Genomic DNA, 19,980 nt, shown 5'->3' with positions numbered 1-19,980 from the left:
AGGAAGCAGAGATGGTTATTTAATTCTGGAAATTGAAACGTTAAAAAAATATAATAATTGTTAATCAAACGATTAATTAAATTTTATATAAAAATGAAATTTTCAATTATTCTTTTTGATTCAAGAATTTCTGCCTTAAATGAAAAATTCTAAAATTCCGCAAGTACACATATCTGTATGCGATGCTATAACAATAAAAGGCTTAATGAGAGTAAAGGTGTAGAGATGACTCTGGATTAAAGCAGTTTCTCGTTAGCGATACAAAGTAATACTCGCAGTTATCATTATGCGGGATAATTTTCAACATCGAGACGCATTGGAGGATGCATATCTCCTCGGTGCCGCGTGTGTCAGCGCATCGAAAATTCTTGCGGCAGGTATCTTCTGCAGTTATTGTGCGCGCGCGTCCCTTCTCGCGGGAAGTTATATATTAACGGTCGTAAACGGACGCGCTTCGCAAAAGGCCGCTCGCGCCTCAAGGTATAAGTGTTCGTGCAAATACAAAAGTAAACGCGTCTTTTTCTCCGAGTTCGCGTGCCGAGTTGCATACGAAGTTGTATGTGCGAGCGCGAGAAACCCGCGCCGGCTAAATTTAGATCTATAAATCTAAAACTCAAGTAAAACTTATGCGGAAGAGTAAAAAAGGAATCTCAACAACTCGATTCTCAAGCCAAGTCACGAATATTTCAATGCCCGCCAATGTTCAGATACTTCCAAGCAACACAATACAGTGTATAATAATATATTACGTATTGTAGGCATATATTGTACATATTATTACATATATAAATAATATATATACATTATAAAATCTATAATATATAATATAAAAAATATTATTTTTGTTTTATTACATATTTTATTATACATATATATATAATATTCAAATATTAAAAATTCTCTGAATAATTTCAGCATTAATTAAAAGAACAGTTCAATCGCTGGAAAATACCTTCGTATGTCTGAATGGAACCTGGTAAAGATTCATTGTACGTTTGCGAACCATCGGACGACGTTAATAGACGCATGTCGGATCACCCTGGGAAAGTTGATCTTATACAAACGCCACACGCGTTTCTTACAACATTCTTCCCCGTGCGGAATCTCGCTAGGCATTTTCCTGGGAGAGCCAGTATCGTTATTCCGCGCGCGTCAGCCAAGAAGAAGAGGACGAGCGCGTACGTAAGCGTTGATTACCGGACGACATTCGCAATTCACGCCGTTTCACGGCGGTGATGCGCTTAATGACAGCGCTATTAATTTGCAAATTGTCGTTTATCTGACGCGGCTCTCCGAGAAGACCGTCCGCCATCCCGCTCTCGTTGTAAACGAGTGGACTGTCGCGACCGCTAGTTAATTGATTAATCGTCCTGTTAGTCAATTTTATAACGTCGTGTCGCGCGTGAGTTAATATCTAGACTTAGTTTATGTAGATTAGAGTCTATATGTTTAACAAGTAATCCGTACATGGATGCGGACAAGCTTACTTCGGGCATATCAGTTTTTATTAATCGTCAAGAAACAAAAACAAAAAAAACAAAAAAAAAAAAAAAAAGATATACATGTATGAATATGTAGATCCTAACAGAAATCAATTACCGAAGATTCCGTTGAACGCTTGCATTTTATATTCCATAATTTCAATTTACTTACAATTAACTCTTACAAAATAACTCTTAATAGGGATATATGTAATTTAGATATAAAAAATTAATTAATAGAAATATAAGAAGGTATGTGACGTGTAAAATCTGCATATAAATCGAAAATCGTTTTCCAGGGTACGATTAAAGATAAAAGGAATAAATCCAAAACAAATGTGGCGCCCGTCAGGCGCCGCAAGTGCACTTTAAAGGTCAAAGCGGAAGAGCAACGGCATTCCGACGAATACTTCGATAAATCGAGAATTTAGATCGTGAGCACGCAACAATAAGCGTCGATTATCTATCACAGTACCGGTACTATTAGCATCGCCGTTAAGATTCGATCGTGGCAAGATAGAGACTTTTTGTCTCTAAAAAGAGAAGGCGCGCTTACGCTAAACGGTATTAACGAAGAACGCACCAAGTTTTTTTCTACCGGTTATGATTATTACCCGACGTTGCGATATGTTTCGTGATACGCAATCAAGCTGAAGAAGCGGGTTTTAATAGCCAGACCGAATTAGTCGCGACGTTACCTGCGGAACGATCGTCAATTTATTGTCGGCTTAACGAAGGAACGAAAGCACGGAATCTCTCCGCGCTCTCTCGTTAAGTAATCTCGTCCCGAGACCACGTGTGTGATTAGAAGGGCAGGAAATGAACGGCGAGCCAGGCTCAACTGACTTTTGATTCGCGGCCAATAACCGTCGGATGGAAAACGCGACCAGCCTTTGGCTCGTTCTATTCGCCGTAACTTGCTCTACGTGGAATTTCAATTACAAGACCGATCTGCACGTTTCCCGATCGAGAACGAAAGTCCGATTCATTGAATTTTAACGATTGTTTGCCGGTTTCCTATACGCATTCGATTACCAAACAAATCAGACTATCGAACCGTCTAGAAATAGAAAAAAAAAAAAAAAAAAAAAAAAAAAAAGGAAAAATAGGTACGGTTGCTTTCGTGTGTATATACATTCAATGGAAGAATGAAAATTTTCATTCTTGTTGAAAAAACTTTAACACGAGAAATTTTGATACTAAAAAACACATAATATAATGTATACCGAGATTTATAAATATATAATTCGTTGTATACTCGTCTCGTTGCTCAAGCGTTGCGATCTAACGCCGGCATCGTCAACGTCACCTCCGCTGCAGCTACTGCTGTTCGTTCACCCGACCTTGGCAAGGTCACGGAGTCAGAATAAAAAGTAGCGAAGCAGAAGCGCGGAAGGTAAGGCGAGGAGAGGTTCGACGAGAATGGGGGAGGGTGGAAGGGAGCGGGGAGAAAGTCTAATCAACGGCCGGCGTCATGCTCCAGAGAGCATCGCGGGAAGAGAAGGGAAGGCAGAAAAAGCGGCGAAACGGCCTGTAGGGAGACAGGGGAACGATGGCGATAGGAAGAGGAGATCGAAGGAGAAGCGATGCGGGCGCGAGAGTAGTGTCGGCCGACCCCACAGCTCAAACATCACATCCAGGGTTTCGAAAGACGTCGATGGCTCCCACGGGGGTAGAAAACGATCAAAGTTATCGATACCGCTACCAACAAAAAACCGTCTACGATCCCGATTACACGAGATAAGTTTAGCTTAGAAATTCGTCCTTCACACGATGCTTCCTCCTTCAATATGATAAGACTATCAAATAAATCTCTTCTGGAATTCCGCTCTTTAAATACTTCAATTATCATTATGTATATATGTATTGATATCTGTTTAATTTTCTCTAGTTCTCGCACACACATTGGTTATTTATAATAAATTCTTTAATATTTAACAAGGTATAAATGTGATTTGCATATGATTTCAGACTGTCAAATTATAAAGTAGAGAAAGAGATTAAAGATACATCGAGTTAGATTATTAAATCAACAGTAATTCAATATAAATCTCGCCATCTTCGCATCACATTCTCGCGTGACTTCCACTACTGCACGATACGAGTGCACGTTGGTCGAGACTCCGAGTTAAAAATAACGTCTCGCCGGATATTTATAGCGACAAAGCGGGTGGGGAAGAAAGAGAGAAAGAGAGAAGAGGGCGAGGGTTAACGGGATGAGAAAAGAAAGAAGAGGCGCATCTCTCGCACCGATCCGCGACGATAGCTGCAAGTCGCGGGAGAGCTCAAAGGCAAGGAGAAATCGCGGGACATACGGGTAGCACAGAAGGCGGATAAAGAGAAGGATAGAGAGGGCTGTAACTGTGTAACTTGCCTTGCCTGCCTGCGAGCTGAGTGGTAAATGGAGGGAGAGAAACAGCCCGAGTCTTGTACATGGCACGGGGTAGCTGAAGTGGAGCGCGATGCCGGTATATTAGACGAGTCCGGAACGCGTGAGAGAGAGAGAGAGAGAGAGAGAGAGAGAGAAAAGTGCAGCAGCGGCGGGTGCATTGCGCCCGAAGCAAGATGGCCTTGACGTGGGCCGACCGGCGAGGGCAAGGACGACCGCCCGAGGGATCTCCTCTCTTTTTATCCTCTCCGCAGTCGGCAGTCGCATCGACCACAACGACTGACGGCTCTCCTCTTCTTCGCCCGCAACCGCGCCCATCCATTACAATATTGCGACAACGACGACGACAATATCCCTCGGCGATATTTGCCGGAAGATTTCATAAGTCATTCGACTCCGCCTCTGCCGCGGATATCGCGAAATTATGCTCATGTCCTACGGGGGAGGAGCGATTGTGTAATGTAACGTAAAACGTGAGGAAGGGAATATAATCTCGACACTCGATCGTGAATGGCATTCTGGATCATCGCTGCTTTCAAGACCAGCGAGATAATTGATATACCTACATATAATTCGAGAATTGAAATTGAAAACAAAAACATTCACATGCTATAATTATATAGTATTGATTAATTATATCTTGAGTGTATTCTCAATTGATAATTACATTTATCAAAATAATACTATTATTTGAAACAGATTTTCTTGCAATTGTCTTCGATTGAGAAATTAATTTATTGATGGATGAATAAAATTAAATAAATCGTATGTTTCATATCTTGTGTTTTAATATCTAAATTCTATCTTCAATTCTTGATTAAAATAAATTTGAAAATATCTTAAAATAAAAATTTACATATTTTTTTCTTTTCTTGTCACAAATCTGTCGAAATCAAATTCAAGCCGACAATAAGTTAGTTTATTTTTTTTTTTCAACAATATGCTATTCTCTCTCTCTCTCTCTCTCTCCCTCCCTCCCTCTCTCGCTCTCTCGCCTTAAAAGTTAAAATACTTAAAAAAAGTGAAATGAAACTGATTAATCTTAAAACTGATTAATAAAAAGAAACATCTTTTTATACTTTTTTTTGCTCGCGTTTTAACGTTTTCCTTATAAATTGAAATAAAAAGCAAGTTAACTATTTTCATTTTCAACAAAAAAATTCAAAAAAAATTTTTTACTAGATTAATTATCGATTGCAACTTTCAAATATAAAAAAAATGCAAATTTTTGGCAAGCGATACAAATGGTAGATACTATCGATTCAGCGAATTTTGCAGTGGAACAATCTCATCCGTCACTTTTGTCTCTCTCGTGCTTTTTAATTTTTTTTTCATTGAGATGCCGAGATCTCGACTCTGAAAACTGCTCGACTTCGGCAATCGTTCCAAAGAATAATTCATGATCCTACGAAAATAGTTTATCGTCCATACAAATGGAAGTCATCCGATCGGAAATCGATTCGCAATGTATTGACGACATAAGTCCAATGAAAAATCACGTGGAGATAAAATAATATAGAAAAGAAGGAAATTCAGCTAATATGAATAAACGTTCATGAAATCGTCAACTAATCACTCCTAATGTGAAATACAGGTTTTCACATCCTATTCGTTCCAGTAATTCATCCGAGTTTCTTTAATTACGTGAGAGAGAGATGTAGCAAAGAGCAAAATGTTTGAACGAGTAGAAAAACTACTTATTTACGTCGAAATACAAAACATCTGCGGAAGTTCCTCGTTGACTTTGATCTCTAGATCAGGAAGTTTCTTCTACTTTAACAACTGAGATTTTTTTATAACATTCTTTCCCCTTGATCCTTCGTGATTACCAAGATCATTTAAGATGAAGTGAGTGATTAGTTAGATAAAACCGGAAATGACATAGCGGGTAAAGAGGATAATCTTACTAATCATCGTCGTTAGAGGAAAGTAAGATCAGTTAGACTAGTCGATTAGGATACTCAACTATTTTCCTGATAAGCGAATAAACTATGAAATAAGACTTCGTAAAGACAGCATATAATCAGCCAATTTATACTAATAATAAGATTTGAAGAAACGATAAGATCAGAGAGACAATATATTTATATATCTAAATATGTATACCAATATATATTTTCGAGATTTTAAACACAAATGAATGGACGAAAATCTATTTTGATAAAAGTCTAATTATTTTATGTCACACTTTCAGCTTGCTTTTATCGACATTTTCTTATATAGAAAATAGCACGAGATCTCACCAATGAATATTCTCTACAAAATTTAGACATTAATTTTAGCGCGCGTAAAAATAGGAAAAGGGTCTAAAACCGAGTTCTAGAGAAAGAGAGGAGAGGGCGACAGCCAGCGGGACAAATAGAATTTATGCGAGATGACCGGCGTAAAAGTATCGAAGTGCGATGTAACGCAGACGAAAGTGGCGCGAAAGAGGCGTGCCGCCGTCGCGCCGAGAATGAAATATCCGCGCTGACATATTGACACTGGGGAGTCGTAATTCGCGCCTCTCGGGCAAACACAGAGGGCTACGTTCAAGCGTTCGAGGTGGAGTTAGTTCGTCGATGTTCAACGGTGCACGGCTCGTGAAAAAGATCCTTTCTCTCTCCCAAGGGCGAGAGAATCCGTTTCGCCTCGCGGAGCGTGTATGAGCAAAGAGCACCGGTGCAAACACATCGGCCGTGTCGACCGGGCTGTTTGTTCTGCGTCGATTAATACTCGAACGCGGAGGAAGCGGAAAGATCCGCGAAAGATAAGGTACCATGGTATAGAATTTTGATTATCCAAACTTGTGAGACCAATTAAGTATGTACAATCGACTTCATCCGAGTTAATTTAGTATTATACAAGAAATAAAAGAAATTGCAATTTTTAATATAAAATAGAATATAAATTAATATTTTTAATAAAATAAATATATAAAAAATGTAACCTGTAGTATAATATTATTCGATTTTTAATCGGATTTTTCAATTGGATGCGAAGTAGAAAAAGATGTGTCATATCAGACAGTTTTTATAATAACTATATTTAGATTTATTCTTTCTCTACTTATTTTCAATTATTTTTCATGATGATTCGATTATAATATCAAATATATAAGTTAAATTGTTTTCTTAAACATAATATAATCTTGTTAATAAAATGCAATAGTGTTTAAGAGAGAAAGAAAGAAACTCAAATTAATAAATCATAAAAAATTCTTAAAAGATATCCAACATCTATAAAATAAATCTCATAAAAAGTTTGATTCTTATTATAACAGGGGTCTACACAAATCTTATAAAAAAATTCCCTGAAAATTTGCTAATTTTCCTGATATTTTTTTAATATTCCTAAAAAGAAAATTTTCAAGATTTTTTTTTAATACAATTTTCTCTAAAATAACTTTTTTATTACATTACTTTATGTTTTTTATTCATATCAAGGAAAAACACAGGACCTCTGAAGTTTCAAGTGCTAAATATGTAAATACCTAAAAAAAATTGAATAAATTTCACAAGATAAGCAATTTTCACTTGCATAAAATTTTCATTTCTTTATCATTTCAATGTATATATATATATATATATATATATATATATATATCTTATGATATTAAATATATAAACAGATTTATATATAATATAGAATATTTGTATTTATAATATATTTTAAACATATAATTTGTTTGGCTGACTGACTGATGTGTATGGTAAAGGTTGTGTCTTCTTCGTGAAAACTCACTAATTGGTGAGAATTTTGGTTTTATTTTTAATAATTCTAAAGTTCTTCACAAATTAAACAAATAATTCTGACCTTTAAGTCAAAAAAATTACTCAAGAATAAATTAAGACGTCATTGTACACGTGCTTCTTATTTTGTGTGCCAAAGATTTTTTAACTATTTTGTGCCAGATTGTAAGTGCTTGAAAGTTGCACAATAATTTTACAAAAAATTCTATATGTAAAAATTATTAAAATATTAATTAAAATGTGTAAAAATTATTAGAATATTAATAAATTAAATTGCCAAATTAAACATTCATATTTCGATAGTTCTATCGATTAATGAGATTTCATATTATTTTGTAATCACTTTTAATTTCCAGAGAGAGTTCTATTACATATTAAATTGCTAAATTAAATTTGTTTAATAAATTATAATATAATACTTGGAATATACTAATATATATACAATATAAAAGAAATCTCGCGCAATATTTTAATTCAATAATATTATATACGAGTATTATATTTTACAAAGGAATATCGTAATTATTCGTATTTTGATGCACAAATAAATAATCCAAGAATAACAGAATACATCGAGCATAAAATACAATACATAATCGTTAACGAACAATAGAACAAATATATAATTTATCATCTTTATAAGATTGTATATCTATACAATTAACTTATTCTAGACGAGCAGAGATACGAGTGTCTCACTTTGGCATTTATACGTTCGACATCTGAAAAGCGATCGAATTTGATTAATTAATATTCTAATAATTTTTACGCATAGAATTTTTTGTAAAACTATTGTAGAATTCTCAAGTGCTTGAAATTTTGTAAAAAATACTACAAAAATCGTCTCACAAAATAAGACGTGGCATGAAATCTCAGTTTGTTCCATTTTTTTGATTTAATAGATTATTTGTTTAATCTATCAAGGACTCTATCTAGAACTCTATCTATTAAAAATAAAGCCAGAACTCTCAACAATTAATGAGTTTTCACAAAGTGAGACGCCTGTTTCACACATACAGCTGATTGTTTATAATATAAGAACAAAATTATGAAAAAGAGAATTTTCGGAAAAATTCCCTGAATAAAATTCCACAAGACTGACCTGATTTTAACCAGATATAAAAGAAATCCTTAAAAATTTCTTAAGATTATTGTCTATATTTTTCCAGAAAGTAGACCACCCCGCATAATGTATAAAGACTAAAAAAAAAAGAAGGATTAAACGATCCTCGAATGATTCGATAGGTTTGCAAGGTGCGGTCGCGCTCGTGAAATCTTCTACAACATTGTTACAGGTCGTAAAGGTCGTCGCGCATCAAAATGTACAAAATTGTTGCACTTTCCGCCGCGATACGTTCAATCTTGACGGTATGCGCGATGGATATTATAAGCTACGCTTCTCTCCGTCCAACCGAGTGATCGTCCAACCCTCCAAGCCCCCTTCTTTCCGCTCCCTGCGTCCTCGCGCGCGCTGCCACATTAAAATAATTTAATTTAATACCCGGCAATTCTGCTTATTGCCATTGCAACATCAATTTTAATAATAGCCCTCTCAGCGAGCGAGAGCTTCCCGACACCCTCTCGGCGACGGCGACGGCGACGGCGGCGTTTCAGCGCCTCCGAAGAAACCGTGCAAAGCGCGCAACACACATTCGATATTACGACCTCGACGGTAATGACGTTTTTTCTCCGATATTACCGAGAGATTTTTTTTCTTTTCAGAACGCCAATCTATTTGCGCACCGTGCGCAACGAGATTGATCGGCAAAGAGAAGAAAAGATTACAGCCGTTGTTACATATTATACAGGGCTCCAATAATTCCGCTATCTGAAAACGCTCACCTTTTCCTCGATATATGTTAAATATGAAATAATAAAAATTCCTCTGATCATATCTAAATAAATGTTACATTTTTCATATTTTTATATGAGATATATTTAATCCTAAAAATTAAAAATTTTATTTTATTTTTTTGTAAGTTTATGTTTAAAATTACATTTTAATTATTTGTATGTAATATATTTCAATAATATGCATATTTTTGTTTTGGTTAGATCAGTCAATTACGTTTCAACAGTTTAATTTATTCTCAAGTTTATATAATTTTAAATTTATATTATAAATAAACTTAAGAATAAATTATATAAAGGGACGATACAACATCGACAGAATCTAAACGCAAAAAAAAATGTTATAAAATAAATTACGCATAAATAATATAATCTCATTCGCGAGGTCTAATATATTTGCCTATTGAAAGGCAGAATAAATTGATTTTCGCGTATAAAAATTTTTGTAAAAATTTTAATGAGAATATGGAGATTATATTTTTTTCATCGATTATGCTGAGTCTTGGTAAGACGCTGGTGGGGAAAAAATGTAGAAAGATCGTTTCTCGCACGTGTGCCCGCGCGCTCGACGAGATTTCTCCGCGGCAGAGCTCGCTCCAAAGTACTCCGCAAGTATCCCGAGGTTGGCGGTTGTTCGAAAAGAGCCACTCGACGTGCCTACATAAATTCACGGGCGCGTCGGAGCATGTTAGCGTTATTACGTGTGTCGAGGGGAGTATATACCGATCCGCCGCGGCCGTTTTCTCCGTCCTTGTACACCCGTTGCCGTAGCAGCAGCAGCAACAGTTTCAAACACCCGCTAGCGAAACTCCTCCCGGCCGGACACAGACAGGTGGTAGCGGGATCGCGTTACAGAAATTGCCAATTACCTATAACATGCAATTCCTGCCCTGCCCCCGTCCTGCTATCGTATTAATCCGCCGCCCGTTACAACCGGGCCGCGTAATCGCTCGGGAAGCCACGGTCGAAATTGGACGCCGTATCTTTTCCCGCGAAAACGTCTGCCAGAAAGCGAATCTCGGAGAACGTAAACGTAACGCCTTGCCGCAGCCACATTCGATATAATATATACGCGAGCGTTTTCTTTTCTCTCCAAGATTTCTTTCGTCTAGAAATTATCTACGCCACTATCTCGGCCAGACGCGTAAAAACGCGGTCCGGTTTTGACTTTTGCGCCGCGACGAAACGCATCCATCATTCACTCGTATACATACAATGTACGTGTACACCCGGAGGGTTCGCCCCCGAAGAGGAGAGGTCTCGGCTGCCAGCGGGAGTCGAGCGTTTATCACTTAATGACTTGGTCTACCGCCAGTTGCAAGGTTGATAGTCGGTAAGCAGGCACTCTCGACCGAGCCATCAGACGAGGCTAAAACCACTCGCTTAAAATTGTAAAAGTCCATGATTGGCCGCAACGACGTCAGAATGAGGAATGTTATGCTCGTACGCAAGGACGAACACTTTTGTACATCAACTTTTATATCCCTGCCCATCCCCCTTTTCCACGTAAAAAGGGAAAAAGAAAGAGAGAACAGATATTCGTGCGAGATAACATATCTAATTAGCGAAACTAAATAATGCACGCGACACATGCCGTGCTTAATTGGAAGAATCTCCAAATCACCGTTATACGCCTAATTAATTAACCGCCTGTGAATTTTCCTTTAAAGGCCGCGTGCTAGCGAGAGCCTCCTCGCCTCGATTGCGATTAATATCATCCCCGTCGTGCATGGTAAATCTTTCATATTACAGAGATACAGAAGCGATATGCTCAATTCATAAAGAAACAAAACGCAGTTTATAAGACTCGCGTGACAATTCGAGTTTAACTCGATTTTATTCTCACCGCTTCGTGTCAAAGTCAATATGACTAAGCGATTGTGATGTTCACCCGGAAAAGACTCGCACTTCTTTTTTTACGAGCTTTGCTCAGCAAACTTCCTGAACGATCAGCCGAGAAACGGCGTTAATGAACTCTTTCGGGTTAATATTAACTTTGCGAATATTTCAAAATTATAAAGAAACAAAAAACTCTAGTATGTAAATATAAAAAAAAATTTAGTTATGTAGAGAGGACTAATTGTAAGAACCAAGCACAAAAAGTAGACACAAGAAAATTATCAAAAAGTCTTCTTTAATTATCTGATACGTTTCGGTCCTTTTTTTTGGGCCATCTTCAGCAGAACCACTTGACAAAAAATTCATGCCTTAACCTTCCTCATCGGTTATCATCTTTGGTACGCCTCTTATCGATTCCAATTAAAAGATGACGAAAATACATAATCCAAATTGTCGAGCATTGATAATCGCAAGAGCAATCATAAACGAAAATAAAGAGCGAAAAACGCACATAATATCATAATATCACGAGATATTTTAATAAATTGTTCTAAACTATAAAGGATACTTTACCAAATTTTTAGGCGGTCTAAAGAAAGAACCGAAACGCACAAAATAATTAAAGAAAATTTTTTGATAATTTTATTGTGTCTATACTTTTTTTTTTGCGCTGGACTCTTGATAGCCCTTCAACTGAATTTTTCCAAAAAAATTTCAATCTATCGAAATATTTTGAAAAGATTTCTTAGTTCATTTTAAAAGTGATATATTATAAAAACAATACATGAATAATTCAATATCTACGAAAAGAAATGCAGACAAACGGATACCAATATTCCATCTCAACTATATTGGCATCCCGGGACTGTACTAACAGTAACTGTAGTAACATCTGAATATTTTAGAAAAATTCCCAACGTTTCAATACTCGCGTGTAGAAATAGCGTATGAATAATTCAAGCTGCTCTCTTATAATACATAAAGCATCGAAAGAGTGCCGAAAAAAAGAGTCGAGAAATGCGGTCAACCGATTACGAATGCGTAACCAACAGCCGGTGACCCGGCGGCAGACATCTCGCGACGTGTATCGCCGTTCGCGGTTTATTATTAATAGGACGATAAGATCGCGAGGCATTTACGCGAAACACACAGCTCGTCAAGTCGTAACTGGTTCCGCGCCGGAGATAGAGCCTCTCATCTATCTCCGGCGACGTGCGGGCGAACATAGATACGCAACCTCCGACTCACATGTGCGTGCGTGTGTGCGTGTGTGCGTGTGTGCGTGTGTGCGTGCGTCCCGGTCATTCGCGCGCCTAAGGCAATGGTCAATTTTGTGAGAGGAAACAAAATTTCGTACCGTACGCCAAGTGAGAAAACGACAAATGTCATCGCATCGGGGGTTTGACAAATATATCATACCCTAGAGAGACAAGATGTCTTATCGATCTCTAAATTCTCAGCAACATTCGTTTTTTTTTTTTTTCCTATTTTTTGACAAGGCAAAGTTTGTATTAATTCTACAAATAAAGCGTCATAAGGTCATAAAGAAGCAACTGATAAAAATATTGTATAGATCTTTAGATTATTTTTCTAATCTATGAATATATTACGCGTTTTACGCGTATATTCTGCCGAAATATTATCATTAAAATCGTGCAAAGAAACGAATGCTTTTACCATCAAGTCGGAAACAGTTACAAGTAAACATAACTTTAGAAAGACGCATGACCGGCAAAGTGATGCGTTTACGCGTGTTTTCTCGCATCGCTCTTGGCAGATTAGCAAAGCTTCTCTCTCTGCTGCTCTAATCGTCTTTACTAGGCTATAAATTATTCGCGGAAAATAAACTCGCAAAAACTCGCAAAACAGCTCCGCGCTAATCCTTAGAAACATAGAAACATGGAGATCGTCTTGAAATCGTCTCCGAGCGGAGAATTCGCCAAAGAAATGGAAGGTACTTTTTAAATACCTTGCAAAGGCTCGCATTTGCTTGGAAGCAAAGTTTGTAAAATGACAACGTTAAAAACGGCGATTCATCAAAGTTATATATAGATAATTGTATCCTTTGCATAGATATTAAAATCAAATTATGAAAAAAAATTAAAGCTTTCGGTTTAGGTCTGTTATCATCTTCCAATAAAATTATGACATTTGATCTACATTATTCTCCTTTTTTTTTCCCTAGAGGAAAAATAGAAGAAATTTTAACTGCATATTATGTATATCTAATTCATTATGAATTGTTTCCAAGTTATTTTCTAAGAATAAATAAAAAGCCGAAAATATATAACAATCCAGGATTTAAAAAGGAAAAATGTAAAGAAAAATATACGAATATTTAATGTTTTTATTTCTAATATACATAATGTATATAATTTTATTATTTATTAATTTATTTATAACAAATCTTGACTAAAGAGGAAAACGAGAAGCATTGTCTCTCTCTTACTAACACGGCAGGGTATATTTGACACGCGAATGCCATATCCAAATCTGAATAATAATGCCACTATTCAGCGAGTCTGGAGACTGGATTAATTTGGACCGTAGGACGTCTCGTCGCGTCACGTCAGACGAGGACCCATATTTAGGCACAATGACAGGACGATATTCGGACACCGCGTCTGGCCGGTTAGAAAGTTCAAAGGTCAATGAACCGCGACTGGCCACGCGAAAGAATCGCGCGCACGCATCGCGCATGAGAAGGGCTTGGCGAGGAAAAAAAGGAATATATTGAAAGACTCGTTTTTTGCCAGCTGATTTACGAATTGGCACGCGGAGAGATGATTTCTCTTTGGTGAGAGATAAAAGATCAAAACAAACGGCGCTCGCATTCGTGCGCGATGAAGCAGCGAGATGCGAGGTTCTCTTGCTCCCTCTCTCTCTCTCTCTCTTCCTCACTCTCATACTCGCGATACCGCCGATGGGTGGTGCGTGAATCCCGTCGTAGAAAGAAAAGAAACTTTTGCAAAATAAGAAATGCACAAATACCGCAGGAGGTGCGAGCGAGACGGAACGAAGCCACGGGCAATAATTCTCATATTTTAGGGAGGCAATTTCGAAGAAGCGAGTACGCGCACACGAGAGAAGAGCTGGATTTTTCGAGGGCTGTACTTTTCGATAATTTATGCCAACGAGCCCCCCCTCGCTCGGCTCGGCTCGGCTTTCCGAGAAGTTCACTCCCTTCCTCGCGATTGCCGGTCTGCGGGGCTCTCACTCTCACTCTCACTCTCATTCTCTCTCTCTTTCTCTCTCTCATATTCTCTCTCTCTCTCTCTCTCTCTCTCTCTCTCTCTCTCTCTCTCTCTCTCTCTCTCTCTCTCTCTCTCCGATCGAGTCGAAATAACTTGAGATTCGGACACTCGCGTGTACCCGGGGTGTATCGTGTATCGCGACACTTTCTTTATCGGAAAGCCCGTGGTAGTTTACTCTCCTTCTCCATGTAGGTACTTTATAATGTACAACGAGATTCGCCTTCGGATACGACCAAAAAACCTTACAGATACCTTAAAAATTACCTTTCGAAGACTCTATTTAAAAATAAATAAACTGGAATAACTTAGTGTTAAGATATCTTTGATTCGCCATTGGTTTTTTCAATTAATTGTATTCATAAGACTTAGCTTTCACGCGTTTATTATTTTACTTGAACATATTGAATATTAAACGATCTAAACCAAGTAAATTGTTAAAACTATATTAATAATAATAATTAGTATATATATATATATTTCTCTTGTTTTAACTTTCTAAATAAAAAGTGCTTGTGAATGCTCGAAAATCTGATTACATCGAATCTACAATGAGAAACGGAAGCACGAGAGCGTGAGAGATGAAAAAAAAGAGAAAGAGAAGATAAAACAATGAAACAATTTAATAACGCGCCAAACACGTGGAAAAAGGAACAAGTAATCTGTACTTGATAGGGTTCTACGGCAGGTAGTAGAACGTGGTTGGATTTAAGGTACGCAAAGCCACAAGCCAGCTCGGATGCAGATGATCCAAGATTATAGACATTAGGGACATCTCTCTTTCTCTCTCTCTCTCTCCCTCTCAGCCTCGACGTTATGCGATTCCTCGGTAGCCTCGGGGTTCCCGAGCTCTGTATTCGTTCCTCGTACATGCGTAAAACCCGCGTGAAATGATCCCGCAGCTCGCCATCGGCTTCCTCGATACGCATCTTAGGAGCCGATTAGATAATATTCGTAATATCGTTGAAGGATTCGCTTCAACTTAAAAGGAATTTTTCCAAAATCGAAATTGCAAAAAAAATTCCACATAATTTCACTTAATCGCTAAATAAGTTTCTTGTGCTTTCGAGCTTCGATAATACGCGAAAAAAAAATCGATGAGGATGAGGTGAAAGCGAGAGACGAATGAAACATCGAAATCGACAATTACGAGGAATAACTATCCTATAACCCACCAGTGAGGATGATTTCTCAGATCTGCGTTTGATTGGTAATTGGATCCGGCATAGAGAAGCATATACCTACGGATATATGTATATCCAGGAAGATCATTTACTTCTTTGAGGTGACCTCTTCACGATAAAATAATTCGAGATCCTGAATCTCTTTTTTTCTTCGTTTTTTTTCCCTAACACAATTATTAAAACTGAAAATTATCATGCAATCTAATAAGACTGAATTAAATAGTCCTAGGGACAGATATTAAGATAAATGAACCCGAAGAATTTTTCAAATATTTCTTTCTTGCTTTCTGGTGATATTTCGCCATTTTTCTATTGTACTTTAGGTTGTACTTCTCGTATATTAAAATAAGACGTCACAGACAGTATACTGTATGCTAGCTTCGAGATCCATAGCGTTAATATGCAAAGAGAAAGCCGAATCGGGGGAGCAAACCACAGGGATGTGTCGCGGCGGTTTAAGGATGATGAAGGCGGGACCTGACGTTCCTCGGCCGACAACCGCAGACAATGTCGACACGGTTGCATAAACTCAATGGTCCATTACCGACAGTGTTTACGATTTCAATTACTGGCTGGCTGATGGAGAATCATCACTACACCGAAGACAAGATTATATATATCCTGGAAAAAATTCTTAATAGACAGATATACGCAGGATCGCAGAGGGACAAACGGAGGACTTTATCGATCAGATTTCAAAGATATCGATTAGCTCTCAAAAGTTTTGAAAAAATATTTTTATGAAAAAGGTTTCAGGTGAGCTAAAATAAATATTCAATATCAAAAGGAGAGAGAAAAGAATTTGAGAGCTTCGAGGAAAAAAAAAAAAAAAAAACTTTTTCCTTTAATCGAAATCAATTAGCACAGAATTGAATGCAACCTATTCTCATGTCCGCGGAAAAACTTTGCGAGCACGACCGTTATCGTGCCATCTGAAGAATTTAACCACGAAAACCTATACGCTCAGACGAAGCCACTGCAGATTAACGCACGTGCAATATTACGAGAAGTCGCGCCAGGTATAACTCGCACGTGATGGTAACGCCTGCTTAAAGATTCAGGTACTAAAATCCCGTAATATCGCTCGCGCTCGTTTTAAACCGACTATTCTTTGGTGTAGTAAGGCCTTTGTCATTCCTCTATTATCAATGCTAGATAGATTTTCAATTATTGATGCAATTGCGCCAAGATTTCTTTATTATGATTTAAATTTTTTTTTTTATCTAATATATATATATGATGTATATATGTATATAAACGATTTATCAAAATATATTAGATTTGTCAGATATCATGAAATATAAAAAAATAAAAGACTAAAAAAACAAAACGATGATTGGATTAATTAATATTAAATATTACAAATATTAAAACACTAAACATAAATTAATTTTTTCTGTTGTAAGCGCAACCAAAAAATCAGCTTATACAAATTTCTAAATTCTGATATACTAAATTCGCGTTATCACAGCAAAATAAGATATACGCCGTCTGAGGGCGTAGCTTAGTGTAATTAAAGTAAAAGGGCAAAGAAACGTCCGGGCAGGTGCAAAGGATTCGAGCGGCCCGTTTCACTTCGGAAATAGAACAGTAAGAGAAGGAGCGCCTTGATGACTCAGGCTTAGGGTGCATTCTGAGAAGAGCGAACCTGATGCGAACAGTTTCGCTCTCGTATAGAAATTAGTGATAATTATATAGGGCTAGCACCTGCATGCAGACGCAAAAACTCAGAGAACGCTCGTTGCTGTTATGGTGCTCTTTTGAACCAGCAAGCAACCATGAGTCATTGTCGAGAAGCGAGAGTCAAGATACATCTACCCGAACCGGATATACCGTCATACCACGGTTGCTTGTCGATGACAAGCTAAAGCGGAAGAACGAGTCATCTTGATAGAATGTATCTTAACAACCGTGACAAAGATTAACCCTAGTAGCAAAAAAGTTGATCAACCTTAATCATATTAAGTTTATTATTTAATAAATTTTATTCTACGTTAATTGATTCTAATCAAAGTAATAGTATATTTTATCTTAAAATTTGCCTGAAAAATCTAAGCTCAATTAAAAGCAAAATTTCCAAAACAAATGTAGAAATCAATTCTACGTAAAAGAATGCTTTCTAAGTTTAAGCTGCACTAGAAATACCAGCAGCTTTGTCAAGATCAGTAGAAGTTATATATGCATTCCTGCATAAGTTAGGCATGCAAAATGCAAATTTCAAATAGTGACCGGTTCGGTATTTCCTTTTCTAACGTGTAGTCCACTTTAAAACGAAAAGTTCGCGAAAGAAATTAACATTACTCTGTATAAAACGAGTACAACTGGCTTGTTAGTCGGTTGATTTTATGTATTCCATCCGAATGGTATTCTTCCATAATTGAAGTCGCGAAAATTATTTGACAAGAGAGAATGACAATGTCTTAAAAAAAAAGTACGCGAATCTATATTATTTCACACATGCACGAACTAATTGTACATCATAAATTATCTCATTGTCAGTAAAAGTAAAATACAAATTTAATATTTTTTATATATGCATGTATAAAAATAAATTGTCTATAAAAATAACTAGTGTAATTTTATGTAAATTTATATAAAATTATTTAATTTGGATAGCCGAAAAAGATTTTTGTTCGAAATTAGTAAAGATTATTTTAAATATTTCTTTTCAAAAAATTGAGATAGATTTTTGTAAAAACTTGATTCGTTTTAACCGAAATTTTCGTAGATTTGATTATCCGAAATTTATTTTAATCTTTAAAATTATCTTAAAACGTTCTTGATGATAGACAAAGTATCTCACATATTCGTACGATTCATATGTTTTATAAATGTAAACAAGATAATTCTTTAATAAAAAAAAAAATTCCAGTAAATCTCGACTCACCCTTCAGCTGCGTGGTCTCGATAGCGAACATATTGAGCGCCAAAAGTTGAAGTAGACGAGTACCAGAAAGCGGTAGCGGCGAGTGTTGCAATAGGGCTCTAAATTCCTTTAACATTTGAACACCGGCTTCTTGAAAAGTTTCCATTCTGAAAAAAAAGAAAAACAATTTTCTTATATAGTGTTAAAAAATAACCCCCGTGAACTAGATTCTATCATTATATTCAATTTTTTATATCAAAATATTAATGTTGAAGATTATAAATAAGAATTGAGTTAAATATATAGTTTCTCGATAACGATTGAATATTTCAGTATATTGATCCAGACGAAGACAATGATCTGTGATTCAAATGAATGAACAATTAAAATTGTTCTTTTCAAATAATAAAAAACTTATTCCATTGTCACATACAGTCTGATATTACTTAACAATATCTTTCAAAATTTTACATAATTTGCTCACTTATAACGACTGAAATTTATTTCAATTTTTAGTCGATATGTCACGAGATATATATAATTTAATAATTTTTAAATATAAATCAATTTTTAATAAAATAAATCTACTTTCCTTATTTTGAAAATACTGTACAAATACACATGTGCGAAAATGATTAAAAGTATGAAAAATATATATACGCATGAAGATCTCCGACTGATCGAGCTCAAAAATAATTGAACTTGGACAAGAATCAATGAGTCTGCGACTCATGTGTGTCGACTAGATGGCTAATCTTACATGGTCAAAGCCGATGATAAAGGAGGACGAAGGTTGGCTGGGGGGGTCTAGAACTGCCGAGAGGGCATTCTAAACACGACAGCGAAACGGCAACGGGAGATCTCGCATAGCAGGCGCTATCTTTCCCACAGCCTCTTTTCGCGTAGCGTATCATATATATATATATATATATATATATATATATATATATATATATATATATATTTATTTATAAATAAGATACACAATCACAAATCCATATCTTACTTGATGTCACGATTCTATTCGCATTTGTAATACAAAATATTTTTTGTGTGTAACATAACTTTTATCTAAAACTATCCCTATAATACTTGTAAAAATTTCTCAGAATCTATTTTTCATATTTTCGACTTGTACTAGTCTGTAAGAAAAAATAGTAAGCTTTAATTAAGCTGTTTAAATGTTTATAATAAATTCGATCATTTATTAGAGAGAAATTACATGTTACTCATATTAGTATACTGATTACTCGTATTAATTTCATGCCATTCCTTCCAACGATGGTGTCATCTTAGAAGAAGAACGTTTCTAGTATAATAGAAAATTTCCTTTGTACTTCTTACTTTTAAAAATAAAAAAAAAAGCTTATAAAGGTTATATTTTTAAA

General features: G+C 36.3%; 1 protein-coding gene across 7 annotated transcripts in view; it reads right to left on the bottom strand.

Moving 5' to 3' along the window:
• The window catches only part of LOC140667859 (telomerase-binding protein EST1A), a 99,430-nt gene that overhangs the window by 53,482 nt on the left and 25,968 nt on the right, over positions 1 to 19,980 (bottom strand). For all 7 annotated transcript variants that reach the window (XM_072896153.1, XM_072896148.1, XM_072896149.1 and 4 more), the window contains exon 17: positions 18,614 to 18,759. In XM_072896153.1, coding sequence (XP_072752254.1) covers positions 18,614 to 18,759 — 146 coding nt within the window. The remainder of the gene's footprint in view (positions 1 to 18,613; positions 18,760 to 19,980) is intronic.

Source organism: Anoplolepis gracilipes, chromosome 7, assembly GCF_047496725.1.
Source record: "Anoplolepis gracilipes chromosome 7, ASM4749672v1, whole genome shotgun sequence".
NCBI lineage: Eukaryota > Metazoa > Arthropoda > Insecta > Hymenoptera > Formicidae > Anoplolepis > Anoplolepis gracilipes.
Note: the sequence above shows the minus strand (reverse complement) of the source record. Positions and strands in the feature narration are given on the sequence as shown.